Here is a 19,285-nt window from a genome sequence, read left to right on the forward strand (position 1 = left end):
TAAAGCATGGTTCTGGATCATGGATCATGATCATATTACTTCCCCCACACAGTAAGAACATGGAGTAATAGCCTGAGAAGAGTAATCATTGCCTAGGATGAAATCTGGCTTGTAGAGCACATCATGGCAGTTGGCTAGATGAATGTAGAGAAGTCAAAAGGGTCCTACGTTAGAGAAGAGTTCTAAGTGAGAAGCCATCAGATCAAAAATGGAGGTTCAGAAAGGTAGGCCCAGAGTCACACAGTTGGTTAATGGCTGGGTAGAATTTGAATTCAAATCTTCCTGATCCCAAGCCCAGAACTCTTATCTACTGCACCAACTTAGCTGTCTCCTTGACTTTAAAAGAGAACACTTGGGTGCAAAGACTTGTTTTCCACTTCAACTAATTCAGGAAATTTACTGAAGAGACTCAGTAACCTCATCCATAAAGTGGAGACAATAATTTTTGCTTTTATAAGGTTATTATGAGAAGAGATCTATGCAAACTTAAAAGTGCTCCATAAATTTATGAGATATGATTAGAGGCAGCAATGCACAATAGTTAGAGTAATAGGTCTCACTCACATTTAGGAAGTCTCATTTATGAAACATAATGGATTTGTGATCATGGGTGGGTCAATTAACTTCAAAGTGCTCAAACTCTTCTCTAAGACTAAAATGTAGCAAAGGCTCTCTATCAGTGTTGAGAGAGGGAATTTCCTCACCTGGGAGTTCCATTAGCCTATAGAAGCTCCTTGAGAATAAGGACTGTTCCATTTGTTCAATAAGGACTGTTGCATTTGTTCAATAATGAAAAGAACCAGCTACACCCAGCAAAAGAACACTGGGAAATGGGGAAATGAGTATGAACCACAACATACCATTTCCATTGTTCAATAATGAAAAGAACCAGCTACACCCAGCAAAAGAACTCTGAGAAATGGGAAAATGAGTGTGAAACACAACATAGCATTTCCACTCCCTCTGTTTTTAATCTTGCATTTTTGATTTCCTTCTCAAGTTAATTTTACCTTATTTCTAAGTCCAATTTCTCTTGTGCAGCAAAGTAACTCTATGGATATGTATACATATATTGTATTTATCATATACTTTAACATATTTAACATGTATTGGTCTACTTGCCATCTAGAGCAGGGGATCTGGGGAAGGAGGGGAAAAGTTGGAACAGAAGGTTTTGTAAGGGTCAATGCTGAAAAATTACCCATGCATATATCTTGTAAATAAAAAGCCAAAAATAAAAATAGAGAGAGAATAAGGACTGTTTTGGGGGGTTTTGATACCCTCAATGCATAGTTCATTACTGAGTGAGTACACAGTGGATGCTTAAAAAATACTTACTGACTGACTGTACCAAAGAAATTTCAGATTTAATCTCTATCTCTATACCTACTATTCTTAATTATGATTATTACCCATGTGATCTTAGGTAAGGCTTAACCCCTCTGTTTGGTCTCCTCATTGGTAATAGAAGGGAGTTATGTAGGGAGGTTGTGCTATGTAATCTTTATAGGTTTCTTCCACCTTTAAGTCCTGTGGATCTTATGTCTGAAATGACATTGCTTGGTTCAAGTTCCAGGCCAAAAAAAAATAACTTCTTTAGCCCCAAAATGATAGTGAATAACTCATAGCTTCACTCCTTCTGCCCCCCTGTGGCAAGAGAGATGATTAAATAATGGAAACTGGCAAGGATTAAAATTCAGAGTAAATTCCAGAGTCTTTTTTTTTTTTTTTTAATTAAAATTTTCTCTTTTCTATGCTGGATTTATCTTACAAAGGGACAATTTGATCCATCTGTTAAAATCATATTTTTGGAAGGGAGAGAAGAGGAGAGACACACAGATAGAAGACCTGTACTCTTCTGAATTCCAAGTAATAGCAAGAGTGAGGAAAAAAGATTCGAGCTAGAAGGGACCTTCATAAACATGATCATGTTCAATCCTTTGTTTTTAAAGCAAACAAAAGCTTGCTTGAGGTTCATTCTTCTTTATATAACACACTTAAGTGGCCTAGTAGATGTAACAGTGGACTTGGAATCAAATATTATTAGCCAAGTGACCTTAGACAAAGTCATTCATTCTTTCTCAATATCAGTTTCATCTTCTGTAAAATGGGGGCAATAACACCTACCTTACAGGATTGTTGTAATGATTAGGGAAAGATAAAATCATTTATACAATGCTTTCTATGTGCCGGACACTGTGCTAAATGCTTTTACAAATATTATTTCATTTGATCCTTTAAAAAAAACCCTGTGACAAGTTATCCTCATTTTATATTCAGAGCAGAGGTTAAATAACTTTTCCAGAACCATGTAGTCAGTCAGTATTGGAGGCTGGATTGCCTAAATGAGATATTTGTAAAACACTTTTCAAACCTTAAAGCATCACAAAATATAGGTTAGTTATTATTATAGTGTGGGATTACAAAGAGTTTGATATACCTTATTTCATTTGATCACAACTCTGTTGGCACAAAGTACAAATATTATACCCATTTTATATATAAGATAATTGAGACAGAGAAGGGCTAAATGATGCCCTGGGTCACTTGCAGTTAATGATAAAATAGAAATTCCAACTCCAGTTTTCTGACTCAAAATGCAATATTAGGTTTTTTGTTTTTGTTTTCATTTCTGGTTGTTTTTGTTTGTTTTGTTTTGCTTTTGCATAGCAGTAATAGTTTCATTGGTTCATTAATGCAACCAATATTTATTATCTGCTATTTACATAGAACCATTCCAGGTATCAAATTAAAGAGAGTAAATGGTTTCTCTTGCTTTTGACTATAACATAGGATTTAAAGAAAAACTACCAATCTAAAAGCTGTTTGTTTTTTTTCTCATATGACTTTGTCACCATAGGTGATTTTGACAATACTTTGTCTCTTAGGAACTAAGAAATCAATCTTCTACTCAGAATGTGTTAAGTAAACGGTAAATGGATGGATAATGAATGGACACTCATAACAATTCTTTACAATAGGTACATTTAATAGCTTAAAGAAAACTATCTCCAGAAACAATTTCATTAGTGGAGTCCTTGGGCTCCAGTGAGATAGCTCGTGCCATATTTCCTACTCATGAACTTCACAGTCATTAAAGGAAATCCAAACTCTCTCTATTTTTTCCCATGCTTTTTCTTTATAACTCTTTCCAACCTCTTGTGGTTGCCTCTGACAAGGAGTTTAGCCAGACTCTTTCTCCGATGCTCTGACTTGGAGGTCTTGAGCTCCAGCTATAGTAGGCACATAATAGTCTTTACCTTCTTTTTCCTATTTTATTCCCAAGCAAGATCTGTGTCTTTCCTTTTCATTATTAGCCATATTCTTTCCTTTTCTTACCTTCTACTTGATAGATAAGACTCCCCCCTTACCTTTGGCTGCTTCTTACCTGTTAGTATTCTCCAAAACTTCCACCTTCTTCCTCAACTCCATGTTCTCATTTGAACAAGACTCTACCCTGAAGAAGAGGAAGAAAGGAAAGAAAAGTCATTACAGAGAAAATCAAGCCTAGCTGTCATGTCTTGTTAACAAAGTGGGACAATTGCTTGCTTTTACTTGGCCAGGGAGATGGCTTGATCATATTCAAATATGGGGAGGGATGAATATACCACTGATCCCAGCAAGAATATAGGTAGGATGTATTGTACACATAGAACACTGAGATGTGAAACAGAAAAATACACACTCTCAAAGAAACTAGAAAAAGACATTCACATATAGCTAGGTCCCAGATTTGAGTAGGGAAGCATTATGCAAACTGGGAAGATAAACTTTTTTTTTTTTTCTCAAATCATATCCTTAAAAGTTTAAAGAAAAAAAAACATACTGCATTTCATAGTTTTTTAAAAAAAGATTTATAGATTTTTTTTGTTTTTATATTAGTCATTTCCTAAAATATTGCCCTCACTGAATTCTGACATAATATAAAAGAAAAAAATTTGAAGTAAAAGTAAGCAAACCAGAGATCACATCTGACACAGTGTATTTCAACAATTGTATCTATAGTTTTGCATCCTACACAGAAGTAAGTGAATATGTTTCATCATCTGTTTTCTAATATTGGTTATTATAATGAATAAGAATTCAGTTCTTTTTCAGTGTTTTCTTCATCATGTACATTGTCCTTCTAGTTCTCCTAGTTCTCTCTAGTCCTTTAGTCTTTATCAGTTCATATAAGTCATCCCATGCTTCTCTGAATTCCCTCTATTTATCATTTCTTATTGTTCAATAACATTACATGATATCCATAAACCACACTATATTCAATCCTCCTCAATTTGATGAAAGCCCAACATTGTTCCCAATTTTTTATTACTTCAGAAAAGTGTTGTTATAAATACTTTTACATATGTCTCATCTTGAGCTGAATAGTAAGACTGCTGGATCAAAAATATGAAGTTTAGTGGGATTGGTTTTTTTTTTTTTTTTTTTTTGCATGAGTGTTTTCCTAAATGTTTGAACCACATCATGACTTTTTAATGGGAAAATCAAGGACCAACCAGGATCAACAAAACCACTCCTGTTTCTAAGAATATATTATGGTTCCTTTCCTGGGCTAGAACACAATCTTCAGTTTAGCTAAAGAAATAACTCTTTAGTAAAGACAAAACTAAATGATATTTCTTAATTTTTCATATTTTCAATTTAACAAACATTTTAAAATGAGAGAGTAACACTGACATTTGCAAAGTAAAACAAAAAAAATTTATAAGAGAAACAGTCAATATTTGTTATGCATCACTTACTATATTCCCTGTCCCCTACACCTTACCATCTTACCTAATTTTCACAAGAAAAAAAGCCCATTAATGTTATTTTATCAATGGTCATTCACCCAGATTAAGAACTTAGAGAGGAAAACAAATAAAGAATGATAATTGTCACTTTATGAGTCAATATCCCATTTCCCTGCCAGCTTTAGTACCTCTAATATTCTGTGAGTCTCTGTGGTGCCGACGAGGTCAGGTAAAATAATAGATCTTATATGGCCAAAGTGATGGATGTTAAAATGGTCCACCTTCTTTTCCAGATATGTATCATTCTGATGACATTTATACTGCTTCTCTCCATAGTTTTTGTTTGGCAATACACTCTGGCCTTCTCACTCCTGTCATGCAGTTCTCAGTATCCTTTCAATGACCCTCAGCTATAATTCTTCAGAGACTACAGTATTCTATGACTCACCATTACCAACATTACCAGAACAGTGTCATTAAAAAGATGGATCCTTGTTTCAGGAAGAAATGAGATTATTAAAACACTGATTTTAGTGTGTGTGTATATATATATATATATATATATATATATATATATATACACATACACACATATACATATATATTTATGTATATGTATATGTGTATATATGTATATTTTAAATGTGTATAATAAATAATATAATAATATATAATATAATAAATGATAAATAAAATGTGTATATATATATTAAAATCAGTGTTTTAAAATGTTATATATATATATATCTTGTCCTGTTCAAATCTGGACTCACCTTACTGTCCATAGAGAGAATCCATCCAAGATATATATAGTGATAGACCAAAAGAATAGGAATTGATAACACAATGAGAATGAAGATTAATTAGCTGACAGCCCATTTGTTTCTCCGATCAATTCCTTATCATGAGAATGAGAAGAAGGGGCCCAGTCTTGAGTGGAACAGTTATGGTAGGATAAGAACATGAATCATGTAAATCAAGAGGGCACAGATTGGTTATGATCAGACTTACTGGTGAGAGTACCTATATTGATAAGTTCAATAAATTAGCAAATACACATTAACCCCTAAACATTGGGGCTTACATTCTAAGTGGGGAGACCATTTATCTATGGGACGAAAGAAATACAGGCAGCATTTGTGACTTTTTTCATGCTCACTGGGGAGGAAGATTTTAAGGACTTGGAGAGACTTGGTTTGAAGAAAGAAGCACGAAGGGAAAAATTGACTGCATTTCCGCTTCTTGCGTATATAGTTTTTTGCTTCCTCTCCTAACTACCACTAGGTGTCAGGCAAAACACAGCAAAGCATGCAAGAAGCTTCAAAGATAGAACAATCCAAACAATAATATGGTGTCTTAGGATAGGGCAAAGCTTCTTAAATTGTGGGTTTCGATCCCATATGGGGTCGTGTAACTAAAGGTGAGATTTGAAGAAAATCTAAGGTATCAAATATTCTGTCACGATTTAATTCTTTCTATAAAAATAAACAAGTACATCTGTCTGTGCAAATTTGCTTTTGTTTTTAATAAATAACATGTATAGGATTTAATTATTTTAAAATTAATTTCTTTATGATTTATTATCAGTAAATATTTGATTTGTATACTTATTTTATATACCTATATACCTGAGGTCACATAAAAAATTTTCAGGTGAAAGGGAGTCACAAGTGGAAAAAGTTTGAGAAACCCTGATATAGAGAATGACAAATCAAGAGGAGCTAGAGAAGAAATACAAACTTCAGGCTTCCTTCCCATTTCAACTACTGTTGGTTAAAATACCAATATTGAGAGGATAGACTTACTTTTTCTCTAAACTGTCCATGTATTCTTTCTTCTTTCTCCTACTTTCCTGGGCAGAAATCTAAGAAAAAGAAAAGACCAAAGTAAATGTAGAGGTTTCAGTACCTATGACCAAATCAGTACTCTATATGGGAGATAGTTATATGTCAAGATTATTTAAGTTCTCAATACATTATCATATTTCAATAGCTACTGCCTGCCTCCACTCATACACCCTTAACCCATTTCTCACATAATCACTCTCTTTTCCCTGGCCCTTAGGGTAGTATAATAATTAAAGTGCTGGATTTGGAGTCAAGAAGACCTGGGATTATCTCTATCTCCTGTCATTCATTACTAAAGTATCCAATCCAAAACCTTCATTTCATACTTGAGGAAAACGCAGGTTCAAGTGGAATGATTTTGTCTAAAGTTATACTTGTTATAAGTAAAAGAGGCGACATTCGTTCTCTTCTTTGACTCTAAGCTCAATGCTCTTTCCAGTGTACCATGGTCCTCTTGAGTCAAAGGAGGCTCTCATTTTCTTATAATCCTAATCCATTGGTTTTATATAACTGTGTCTTATCTTAATCTTCCAAGTACTTAGAATAGTATCTATACACAGTAGGTATTAAACAATTATTGAGTCAGTCTTATTTTGTCTTCCACAGCACCAAAACTATATCCTTTCAGGCATGAGAATGCAATTATCATTTCCTTCTCTTGGATTACTCTTTGCTGGGCTAAGAATGACTGAGTTCTTAATTGTTCCTCATATCATATGGATTTTGGATTAACAATTCAAGTTATTTTCCTCTGCCTGTTCTGGTTTATTAATGTCCCTCTTTACAAGACATGTCCAAAATTGTACCTGATAGGTACAGAAGTATTTTGTCTTTTTCTAGACTTCTGTTACTGTGACCTAAGATTAAGTTACTGTTTTAAGAATCACTGTTAGCTACTGTTTGAGGATGTATTCTGATGGAAGTGGATTTCTTTGACAAAGAAAAGATCTAACTCAGTTTCAATTGATCAACGATGGATAGAAGCAGCTACACCCAAAGAAAGAACACTGGGAAATAATGTAAACTGTTTGCATTTTGGTTTTTCTTCCCGGGTTATTTTTACCTTCTGAATCCAATTCTTCTTGTGCAACAAGAGAACTGTTCGGTTCTGTACACATATATTGTATCTAGGATATACTGTGACATATTTAACATGTATAGGACTACTTGCCATCTAGGGTAGGGGGTGGAGGGAAGGAGAGGAAAAGTCGGAACAGAAGTGAGTGCAAGGGATAATTTGTAAAAAATTACCCAGGCATGGGCTTTGTCAATAAAAAGTTATAATTATTAAAAAAATAAATTAAATTTAAAAAAAATCACTGTTAGCTCATATTAAGATCATGAGAAATTGAAACCTCCAGATTTCTTTTCATGTAAACTGAGACCAAGTCAGGGTTCTCCACTCTATATTTGTAAACTGATGTTTTTAGCTTAAATTCACATCTTTACATTTATTTCTACTAAACCCCATCTTGTTAGCCTTGGCCCAGCATCCTAAACTGTTGATGTTTTTGTGCTCTGACTCCTGAGTCATAGATTACCACTATATTAGTTATCATTTCAAGCTTTATTTTCATCTGAAAATTTCACCTGAAAATAAATATTTGTTGAAAGAATGAATGAATATTATGTGTCCATACCCAGGGCACTTACCAGTGAAATGATAAGTTATAGGATCTTATGATATTCCAATGGAATATAGGAAGCGCTATCCAGGTTGACACAGTACCAATAACCAATACTCAGAATGCATTGGTTATATACAGATTATCTAACAGGCTTCAAACCCATTTATCAACACTGTCAAACTTTCCACATTTGGTCATTTGTCTACAAAGATTTTAAAAGCAAATTTGTTCAAATTTACCGAAATGAAGATCTTCTCAAGATGTCTATAATGTTTCTAGCCTAGAAAATCTAACAATAAAAGTCAGTGAAATGGAGCTGTTCTTCCAGCCATACAAACCTGAATTAAAGTTCTACTTGTAATATTATGTGACTCCCAAGACACTAGATACTAGATCAGGTAAATAATAAAATGTTATACCCAAGTTGCTGATCTGCCTCAGTGGGAAGTTCCACAATGGGATTCCCAGCATTGATGATGTACAAGTGTGAGTATCAACAAATGAGGCTAGGTTGAAAGGACTTGCTCTTATTAATCCCAAGTTAGCTCCTTTCATAAATACTCATGGACCATTTGCTTAATAAACCATTCAGGAATTTATATCAGATTCCTTAGACTGCAGTTTCTAGAATCTACCTTTTTTTCTTCATTAAAATCAAGACAATATCTTCCCACGATCTATTCTTCATTTCTCAAAGACTGCAGACAATGTTTCTGTTACTATTTTCAAGTTCCTCTATTGTTCCTTTGGGTGTGAAGATCAGAAATAACTTAAAATAGCTCGGTGTTCCTTTTGACTATTTTCTCTTTGTAGCCTATGTCCTAAGCTTTCCAAATTCCAGGCCATTTTTTTTTTCTTTTGCTAAGATTTCTCATTAAAACTTTTCCTTACCAGGCAAATTTAATAACAGTTTTATACGTTGGTATTTAAGATAGACAGGTTTCTATTGATTCACCTTGAAGTTATTAAAATACTACATAAAAATAAAAGTTTAAAATCGCATTTAACCACATGGATGTTTAAAAAGAACAATAAAAATGATTTATTCATAAAAACCCAGAATTTTCAAACTTAGATACTACTGGGCTTTATAGCCATGTGAATGAGTATGGAGGTTATATGTTTGTGTTATATGTGTACTCTGTTAATGAGTTTCAAGCTAGAGAAGAAAGCCTGCCTTAAATCCTTCACCCTTAACCCCTGAAAAACTATGTTGAAACTCTCTGGACCTGTTCCCATATGAAGGGAACAGAGCTTTACATCCTGCTTTTTCCTCTTCAATCCTGTTTCTTTCCCATTGTTACATAAGATACTTTTTGCCATCCCCTCTGATAATTCCAAAATCTCTCTAGCAATGCTAGGAGAGAAGAAGAGCTAATGAAGGATGCTATTCTCAGCCTCTTCTTCACTCCATTTTCCTCTTCATCAGAAAGTCTTTCTTCTCCCTTTGTGGATTCTCTTCTATCTATGCTTCTTCCTTTGTGGGCACTACTGAGTCCCACTGAGAGCACTCAGTACTAAAGAGTTTTCTGAGGTCGTCAAGAGGAAGGATGGAAGATAAATAGAGAAAAGACTATTGGAGAATGACCATAGAGAGTGATGATTTTGCTTCTAATAGAATTAACCCAGGAAGTACGAGTAACATGAAAAGTTGGTATCACAGTCATGGAATTATAGAATTTAAGAGCTTGAAGGGACCTCAGTGGCCATCCAATCTAAGTGATACACAAAAGCAATCCCCATTATAACCCACTCAACATGTGGTCGTCTAACCTCTGCTTCAAGTCCTCCAAGGAATGGGTATCATGATCTCCTTGTTTCCAGAAGCTACATCCCTCTTAAAGAAGCTCAAGATTTGGATTAGCTTTTTTGGCTACAACATCACAGTACTGACACAGTCTGAAGTTTGTAGTTCACTAAGATCCCTAGATCTTTCTCAAAACAAATACCACTTTTACATGCCTCCTCCATCTTATATTTGTGAAACTTATTTTTGTACCTAAATCCAAGACTACCTTTATATTCCTGTTAAATTTCTTCTATTTAGATCAGGCCTTATCAATACTGATTCTCTCAAACAGTGTGTTAGCTATCTCTTGCCAATTTGTGTCATCTGCAAATTGGATAAGAAACCTTTTATGCATTTATCCAAGTTACTTGGCACAGATCTACAAACATTCCCTGGAATTCTCCATCCCATTGATGCTGAACCATGAACAATTCTTTTGAGTCTGGCCACCCACCAACCAATTTGAAATCTTCTAATTTTGTGTATTATCACCTAAATTATATCAGAGAGGGGAAGAAAGAAAGGACCTAGTCTGTCCCCTACTTATAGATGTATTAGTGTCCACAGAACTATATTCCTGGTGCCACCCTAAACCCAGAACCTCACCTTGTTTTTTATTTTCCTCCTGATTTTCTTCAGAGCCTTTTCCTCTGCTTTTGTCAAGGGCAGTTTGGTGGGGATAGGGTATCCTTCAGCAATCAGTGTCCTCTTCTCCTCTTCTGTCAGGATCAGGGGGCCTGATCCCTGGAGTTTCTGCAGAGGCCCAAGGAAAAAAAGGAGGCAAAAAAAAAAAAAAATCACTGAGTATACAAAGCCATATGCTTAAAACAGCCAAGAAAGTGACAGATATTGCCATTAGACTATAAATTCCTTAAGAGCAAGAACTGTTTTTTTTTCTGTGTCTCCCCAGAATTTAGTATAATACCTGGTGTAGATAGTAAATACTTAATAGATACTTGTTAACTTGACTTGAAGGCAATTCTAAAAATAGAGTGAAACCCTATTTGTTTTCAGTGGGTACAGTACCTATACTCGAATAAAAGCAGAGGCTTGAATGTCCTTCCTCTCTCAAGTTGTCTTCTAGGACTCAAGGCATGGAATAATTAAATTATCTTTCATTGATTTAGCTTATGTTTACAAATAGAGAGAAGTCAAAGCAGCTCAATTCTAATCCATGGGTATTAAAATCGGAGAATATCAAATGCTTTGTACATCTCACATATTTAATTGAGCATTTGTTAAATTGAACTAAAAGAATATTTAGTGACCACTGGGGGAAAAAATGATAGTTTCTTTCTGTGGATGACATATAAATTTGCTGCTATCACTATGACAGGCAGGAGAAAACTGAAGACTATGTGAGAATCCAACCACCACGGAGGAAAGAAATCAAGAACCTAAGTATCCCACAGTTTGTGGTCAGCACCAGACTACAATAATTTCTTGCTCTAACTAGAGAATCACCCCACCATCCAACTTTCAGGGACTGAACAGAAAAAAGATTAGGTTTTATCCTAACCAAGGGACTGAATGAAGATTATTTTTTTTTCTCTGTCCCTGATAAGTATAGAAGGGAATAAAAGACTTTCCCTTCTTTAAAGAATACTGGGGATTTGGTATACAAATACAAAGACCTGGCTCTGAATTCTAGCTCTGCCCTTTATTTCTTAGTATGACCTTTGAGAAAACATTCAACTTCACTGGGCTTCGGTTTCTTTATAGAAAAGCAGGGGGTTGGATCAAGATGATCTCTAAAATCCCCCCTTCCAAGTCTAAAAACCCATGATTCTCTGAATATTTCCCTAAAAAGAACAAAATTAAAATGTGAAAAGTAAAGGAGTGGAATTTTACTCAAAGCCAGAATTCCTGTTGATTATCAAGATATTGGACAAATGAAAGTTTTAGTTGAAACTTCTTTTACAAAAACAGCTTTTTTTTTTTTTTTGATGAGGGGAAGGGAAAGAAAAGAGATGGGGTGGGAAGAGGAGGGTTGAAATGATAGCATAGCACCCTAGCAAGGACACTCAGATCAAGTCACTTACTTTCTCTGAACCTCAGTTTCTTTATCTATAAATGGGACAGTAATACCCATTCTGTTTTCAGTGCTTTTACTATATGAATCAAACAAAATAATGAGTGTATAATGTGTTGCAAACCATAATGTACTACACAAATGCAAGGGAGTGTTCTATAAATTTTTCCAAATGCATCTTTGCAACATGAATTCACCAAGGTTTCTGCTACTTCAAGAGTAGCATCATCCCTGGAATAGGGCATGGACATGCAACAGGCATTCTGAATTTAAAACTTCTAGAAGTATTAGACAAAAAGTGTTCTGTAGAATCTGTTTTCAGCAGAATACGAATATAACATGAGATAGTCTAGGCTATGTAAGAGTGAGAGAACTATAACCTACATTAGTGTCCATACAGGGAAATGAAGTGAGAGTTCTGATACAGGACCTTTTTCTCTTCTCCTATACTATTTCACTTCATCATCTCGTCAGCTCCCATGGACTTACTTACTATCTCTATACTGATAATTCTTATATCTTTTTAATCTTTCTACTAACCTCCAATCTCATAATTTCAGATGCCTTTTAAACAAGCTGTCTCATAAACATTTTAAGCTCAACATGTGTAAAGTGCAATTTGTGGTCTTTTTCCCTAAACTGTCATACTTCTTACCTTTTCTATTATTCTTAAAGGCAACACTATTCTCTTAGTCCCTTAGGGCCACAACCTAGGAGTTATCTTCAACATCTCACTATCTTTCACTCTCTTACCCATACTATCTCTTACTCTTTCATCTATATATCCACCTGTCATCCTGACCTATCAATTGTACTTTTGCAACATCTCTCCAAAGTATTCCCTCCATTAGTTCCTCTGACAATTTGCCCCGATACAAGCACTCATCACCTCATGCTTTGATTATTTCAATAATCTCCACTCATTCTCTCCCCATACCAATCCATCTTCCATTCAGCTGCTAAAATGATAAGATCTTCCTTTTCTCAGCTCTGTGGGTATTTCCTCTGGTTGTTGTCCATGTGAAATTCTCTTTTGCCTCTGATCTGACTACTAGTGTCTGTTAATTACTACCTCTTTCATCTGATATACAGCTTGTGTTGCATATATCTGTTTGCACGTTGTCTTCCCTATTAGATTGTAAGCTACCTGAGGGACAGGGACTGTCTTTTCCCTTTTTGTGTCATCAGCACTTAGTACATTCCCTGGCACACGGTTGGCATTTAAATGCTTTCTGATTGAGTTATTTTGTAGCATAACTAAAGATGTAGTTTAGAAAAATATTTTTAAGTCAGTTTTTATTGAGCCATAATACTATGCTGGGGCTTATGTTGTTGCTGTTGAGTCACTTCAGTTGTGTCCAACCTTTTGTGAGTTCATTAAGGATTTTTTTGGCAAAGCTACTGGAGTGGTTTACTATTTCCTTCTCCACTTCATTTTATAGAAGAGGAACAAACAGAATAAATGGCTTGCTCACAGTCACACAGCTGATAAGTACCTAAAGCCACATTTAAACTCAGACAGAGTGCTCTGTCCACTGTACTACCTATTCTCCCTTTTATGGAGATTATAAGTATAAAACATGGTGTCTACCTCAAAGGTGAATTATATAGATTAGCAGAAGAATTAATATACACAAAATACCTAGATTTAAATACATAAATAAATATACACATAATACCTAGATTTAAATACATAAATGCACATGTGCATATATATGGGTGTAGAGTATAATATGCCTATTTCATATACATGTTATATGTATACATGTGTGGATTATGTGATGACCTAGGCCTGTGTTCATCAGGTAGGGAATCCTAACCCTTATATAAATTCTTTTTAGGGCTGTAGATCAGCAGCTTATTTGTAACTTAAAAGTCTTATTTGTCTGGGACTCCACAGGGAGGATGATCAACAGCAAGATTCCTGACTCTAAAGTCAATTCTCTATCCACACTATGCTGCCTTTCTTAAAGAATAATTAAGTGTTAAATTGTGCATGGTGTGAAGTTGTATGATACAATAAATAGAGAATTGGCATTCAAGTTAGCTTTGTGACTGAGGAAACTACTTGCTCTTTTCAGTGTTCCAGGTAACTCTCAAAGACTATAAGCTAAAGATCTGTATTGATAGACAGTGTTTTGTTTTGTTTGGTTTGGTTTTTTATCTGGGAACTATTTATACCAATGAAATCACAAGTCTGATCCAAAAAAAGAAAAAAAAAATAAGAAATTAAGATATTGGTAAAAAGGATGCTGAGAAAGGGAGGAAACTGAGTATTTAAAAAGTGCCTAGAAAACCACTGCTATAAAACCAAGAGTGAAGCCATCTTACCCTACAGGGGGCATTAAAAAAAAGATTAATGAAACCCAAAATAACTCTAAGATTTCTATACTGGGTGTCCTCAGAATGCTTCCAAATCCCATGGAACAGATCCTAAAGGTTCAGGTTTATTTTTAAGAAAAATACATGATGACCTTCAGGTAAATGGAATCCTCCCTCCTTCTAAAACAGCTGGCAAGGAAGTTCCACTGGTGTGTCAAAAGCTCTTTTTTGGAACCATACAGAAGCCCTTATATACTCTTCACCCATGGACCTACAACTGGGATTCAGATCAATCTGCCTGGGGGGCAAAGCTAACTGAAACTGTGAGGTAGTTCCATAGCAACCTGGCTCACAAGAACCCTGGTTTGTAGGTGTGGGGGTTACCTCAAGCTGCCTCAGTCCTGGCTCACAACAACATTGTGGTTAGGTGGCCAACAGAAACAGGATTTTTATATAATTTAGGGCTCAACTTTGTTCTCACAGAATATTGCAGAAAAAGAGTCCTGGACTTGAAAGGATCAGACTTCTAATCCCAAATCTGCCACTTTGCAAGGAGGTATATCATTCACCAATCTGGACATCAGTTTCCTTCCTTACCTGTAAAATTAGAGAGTTGAACAAGACGATTCCAAAGGTCCCTTTTTGCTCTAAAATTCTAAAGGAAATTTTTTCCATGAGGTAAATATTTTTTAAATCACTGAAATGTCATCTTTAAAAAGTCTCTTGTTTATCACATATACAATGTACAGAAGCAAATATTAAGTGGAATCTGATTTGGTAAAGATAATAGGAATGCAAATAAGAAAAAATTCACATGCAGAGTTTTCGGATGCTACTTACATGAGGTGCTGTCAGAAGAGGGGAATTGGACAGGGCTGAGGCTGAACGAGATGTCACCTTTCCTGGCCCTTGGGTGGGGCTAGATGGCGTCAGGGATGGGCTAGGGCTCTGGCTGCCCTCAGAATCACTGCCATGACTGCTGGGAGGTGTGGGGGGGAGATGCAGGTGTTCCACCACTGCCGGAAGAAAAGAAAATGGCATTTCTCTCAATAGAGGAGCAAGAAAAGCAATATGTGGGGGGAGGAAAGGGAAAAAGAACCTTTTTTCTTCCCCTGTTAGGGGGGGAAGGTGGATGTGTCTAGTGGGCTCCATGCTCACCTTTCTTGGGCTCTAGCCTCTATTGGTCATTAGCTATATCTGACCACGAACAAGATGTTTCTGTTCTGAGCTTTGATGTCCATTTCCTTCATTTTCAGCAGCAGCATCAATATCTTTATTACCACAGCTAACATTTATATAGTGTTTAAAGTTTTTCCAAGGACTTTACATTAGTTATCTCATTTGAACTCTAACAACAACCTTCTGAGGTGAATACTATTATTATCCTTCCCATTTTACTGATGAAGAAACTGAAATACAGAGTGATTAAAGTGACCTCCCCTAAAGTCACACAGAAAGTAATAATTTGGGGATTCAAACTCAGGCCCTCCTGGCTCCAAATCTCATGTTCTATCTATGAGCTGCAATGGAAAAGAATAATAACATCAGGCCTGTTGTAAGGAACAACAACAACAACAACAAATGATGAAATAATATTGCCAGTAGGGATGAAATATAAAAGGATAATGTTAATTAGCTGCTTCTGCCAATTCCAAGATTACTTTTCACAAATTCATTTTTCAGAATTTGACGCTGCAACTGCCAGAGACAGCAAGAGTAACAGCAATATCCCCAAATTCTGTAAGCAACTACAAAGCAGCCTGACAGAGGACAAGCATTGGATTGTTTCTCCTTGCTAAACAGTAACAAAAGCTAAATTAACAGATAAAGAGTTAAAAGGTATTTTAAGTCATTTAGTCCAATCTCTATCCCATGGATCTCATAAAGCCCCTTTAAAATATACACAAAAGGCAGCCCTTTTTGTAGTGGCTAAAAACTGGAAACTGAATGGATGTCCATCAGTTGGAGAATGGTTGAATAAATTGTGGTATATGAAAATTATGGAATATTACTGTTCTGTAAGAAATGACCAACAGGATAATTTCAGAAAGGCCTGGAGAGACTTACATGAACTGATGTTGAGTGAAATGAGCAGGACCAGGAGATCATTATATACTTCAACAACAATACTATATGATGACCAGTTCTGATGGATCAGGCCCTCCTCAGCAATGAGATCAACCAAATCATTTCCAAAGGAGCAGTAATGAACTGAACCAGCTATGCCCAGAAAAAGAACTCTGGGAGATGACTAAAACCATTACATTGAATTCTAATCCCTATATTTATGCACACCTGCATTTTTGATTTCCTTCACAAGCTAATTGTACAATATTTCAGAGTCTGATTCTTTTCTACAGCAAAATAACGTTTTGGTCATGTATACTTATTGTGTATCTAATTTATATTTTAATATATTTAACATCTACTGGTCATCCTGCCATCTAGGGGAGGGGGGGGTAAGAGGTGAAAAATTGGAACAAGAGGTTTGGCAATTGTTAATGCTGTAAAGTTACCCATGTATATATCCTGTAAATAAAAGGCTATTAAATAAAAAATAAATAAATAAATAAATAAAATAAAATATACACAAAAGGCAGCCCTTTTTGTAGTGGCTAAAAACTGGAAACTGAATGGATGTCCATCAGTTGGAGAATGGCTGAATAAATTGTGGTATATGAATATTATGGAATATTACTATTCTGTAAGAAATGACCAACAGGATGATTTCAGAAAGGCCTGGAGAGACTTACACGAACTGATGCTGAGTGAAATGAGCAGGACCAGGAGATCATTATATACTTCAACAACAATACTATATGATGACCAGTTCTGATGGACCAGGTCATCCTCAGCAACGAGATCAACCAAATCATTTCCAATGGAGCAGTAATGAACTGAACCAGCTATGCCCAGAAAAAGAACTCTGGGAGATGACTAAAACCATTACATTGAATTCCCAATCCCTATATTTATGCACACCTGCATTTTTGATTTCCTTCACAAGCTAATTGTATAATATTTCAGAGTCTGATTCTTTTTGTACAGCAAAATAACGTTTTGGTCATGTATACTTATTGTGTATCTAATTTATATTTTAATATATTTAACATCTACTGGTCATCCTGCCATCTAGGGAGGGGGTGGGGGGGTAAGAGGTGAAAAATGCCTGAGACATTGTGACTTGCTCTTAGTTATACAGTCAATTGTTGTTTGTCTTTCTTTCTTGCAAAGGATCTACATGTTAGGGAGGTGATGCTGTGACATACTAGTGAATTGGTTTTAAGTGAGGGAGGATTGTGTAAGGTCACCTGCCTCACTTTCCCCTCTAGGGCCATCTGGATCCAGTGGCAAGATATAGATCCAGACAACTGGAGATGGCCTTGGATGAAATGGGAGAGCTTGGTCTTTTTAAGCTCAGTTTGACTGAGGCTGCATCAGAAGCAGGACTTGAACTCAGGTCTCCCTGCCTTTAAGGCTAGTACTCTATCCACTCTGCCATGTTTGGCAGAGGTTTGCCAATTGTTAATGCTGTAAAGTTACCCATGCATATATCCTGTAAATAAAAGGCTATTAAATAAAAAATAAAATAAAATATACACAAAAGAGTTACGTAATCCCTTGTCTGAAGGCTTCTAGTGATGCAAATTTCATATTACTCCTCAAGTAAACAAATTCTACTTTTATCAGCTCTAATCGCCAATATCAGAGGTAGGGCTTGAACTTAAGTTTCACTGATTCCAAAGGTAGCATTCCTTTCACTATACTGTGCTGTGTCTCCATCATCATCATGATGATCTTGGTTACTTAACCTTTCAAGGCCCTAGTTCCCTACCAAAAAAAAAAAAGGCAGAGTGGAATCAGTGCTATCTGTGGTCCCTTCCAGTTCAAAATATTTATGAACAGAGCATCTTTGAACTCAAAAGTGATAAAAGAGAGCTATAAGCCTCAATTACAAACCCTGAAAATTTGGGATTCTTAAAAACCATACAAATAAGATGGATTTTGATAATTATACATTAGGATAAGACTAAAGCAAAGACTCAAGAATTGTGGTCATCTTAACTAGTAAGGAAAATATATATTTAATATTTTTGAAAATTTCAATAACTGAAAGTTTAAAGCCAAAATTTAAAACATTTAACCAAGAATTGCAAGAAAGCTAGACTTTCTAAAAGACAAGGGTTTGACACATCCAAATAAGAACCAAACCATTATGTGAACAGACCTAGAGTGTATCCCAATGAATATAAGATTCTCCATAAAGAGAGTATTTTTATTCAATAAACACTTACTGAGCACTTATAAACATAGTTCTATGTTATGTGCAATGGAGACACTGTATTCATTTGTTCATTCACCAATCATTTCAAGAGGAATTAATTTTTTGAGTATTTTAAAATGTTCTGTCTTGTCAAATACCAGCTGCTGAGACACATGACCACTTCTAAGGACACTGCTGAGTGGCAGAAGAGCAGTTATATAGATAGGAAGCAGCTTTTCCTATCACACAATCATTTTTAGAAGTGTGAACTATTGTGAGTCTTTGGCCTTGTATGGTCTGGGCAACTTCTCTGAGATATATCCAAGGTAATCTTTGGTTCTCCTCTTTCTACCCATCACTGTTTTTTCTTCTGCTGAGAGACCTACCCATTATTTTTTATGCTCATATCATAAATACATGTGGTATTGTGTGATGCAAAACAAAGAATCAACTGATATTATCAGTTCTCTAGAATTTGTCCTTAAATGTTGCTCTATTTGTATTGGGCTAATCAGTCAAGAGCCAGCTGCTTTATCCACTTGTTTCTAATGGAGTCATTCTGGTATGACTCTCCTTTCCACACAGAGATACTCTACTTACTTTCAAGAAAAAGAAAGAGGGAAATAATAGGAAAAGTGGGTCAAATATTAGTCCACTGTTTCCTATT

At 35.5% G+C, this 19,285-nt stretch overlaps 1 protein-coding gene across 1 annotated transcript in view; it reads right to left on the bottom strand.

Moving 5' to 3' along the window:
- CREB3L2 (cAMP responsive element binding protein 3 like 2) overlaps positions 1-19,285 on the bottom strand; it is a 154,532-nt gene that overhangs the window by 23,207 nt on the left and 112,040 nt on the right. Inside the window, exons 5-8 of the mRNA XM_031939144.1 lie at positions 15,195-15,370; positions 10,607-10,753; positions 6,542-6,600; positions 3,389-3,457 (exon numbers count right to left, since the gene is read on the bottom strand). Of these exons, the coding sequence (XP_031795004.1) occupies positions 3,389-3,457; positions 6,542-6,600; positions 10,607-10,753; positions 15,195-15,370 (451 nt within the window). The remainder of the gene's footprint in view (positions 1-3,388; positions 3,458-6,541; positions 6,601-10,606; positions 10,754-15,194; positions 15,371-19,285) is intronic.

The sequence above is a fragment of the Sarcophilus harrisii genome, chromosome 5, assembly GCF_902635505.1.
Source record: "Sarcophilus harrisii chromosome 5, mSarHar1.11, whole genome shotgun sequence".
In the NCBI taxonomy this organism is placed as follows: domain Eukaryota; kingdom Metazoa; phylum Chordata; class Mammalia; order Dasyuromorphia; family Dasyuridae; genus Sarcophilus; species Sarcophilus harrisii.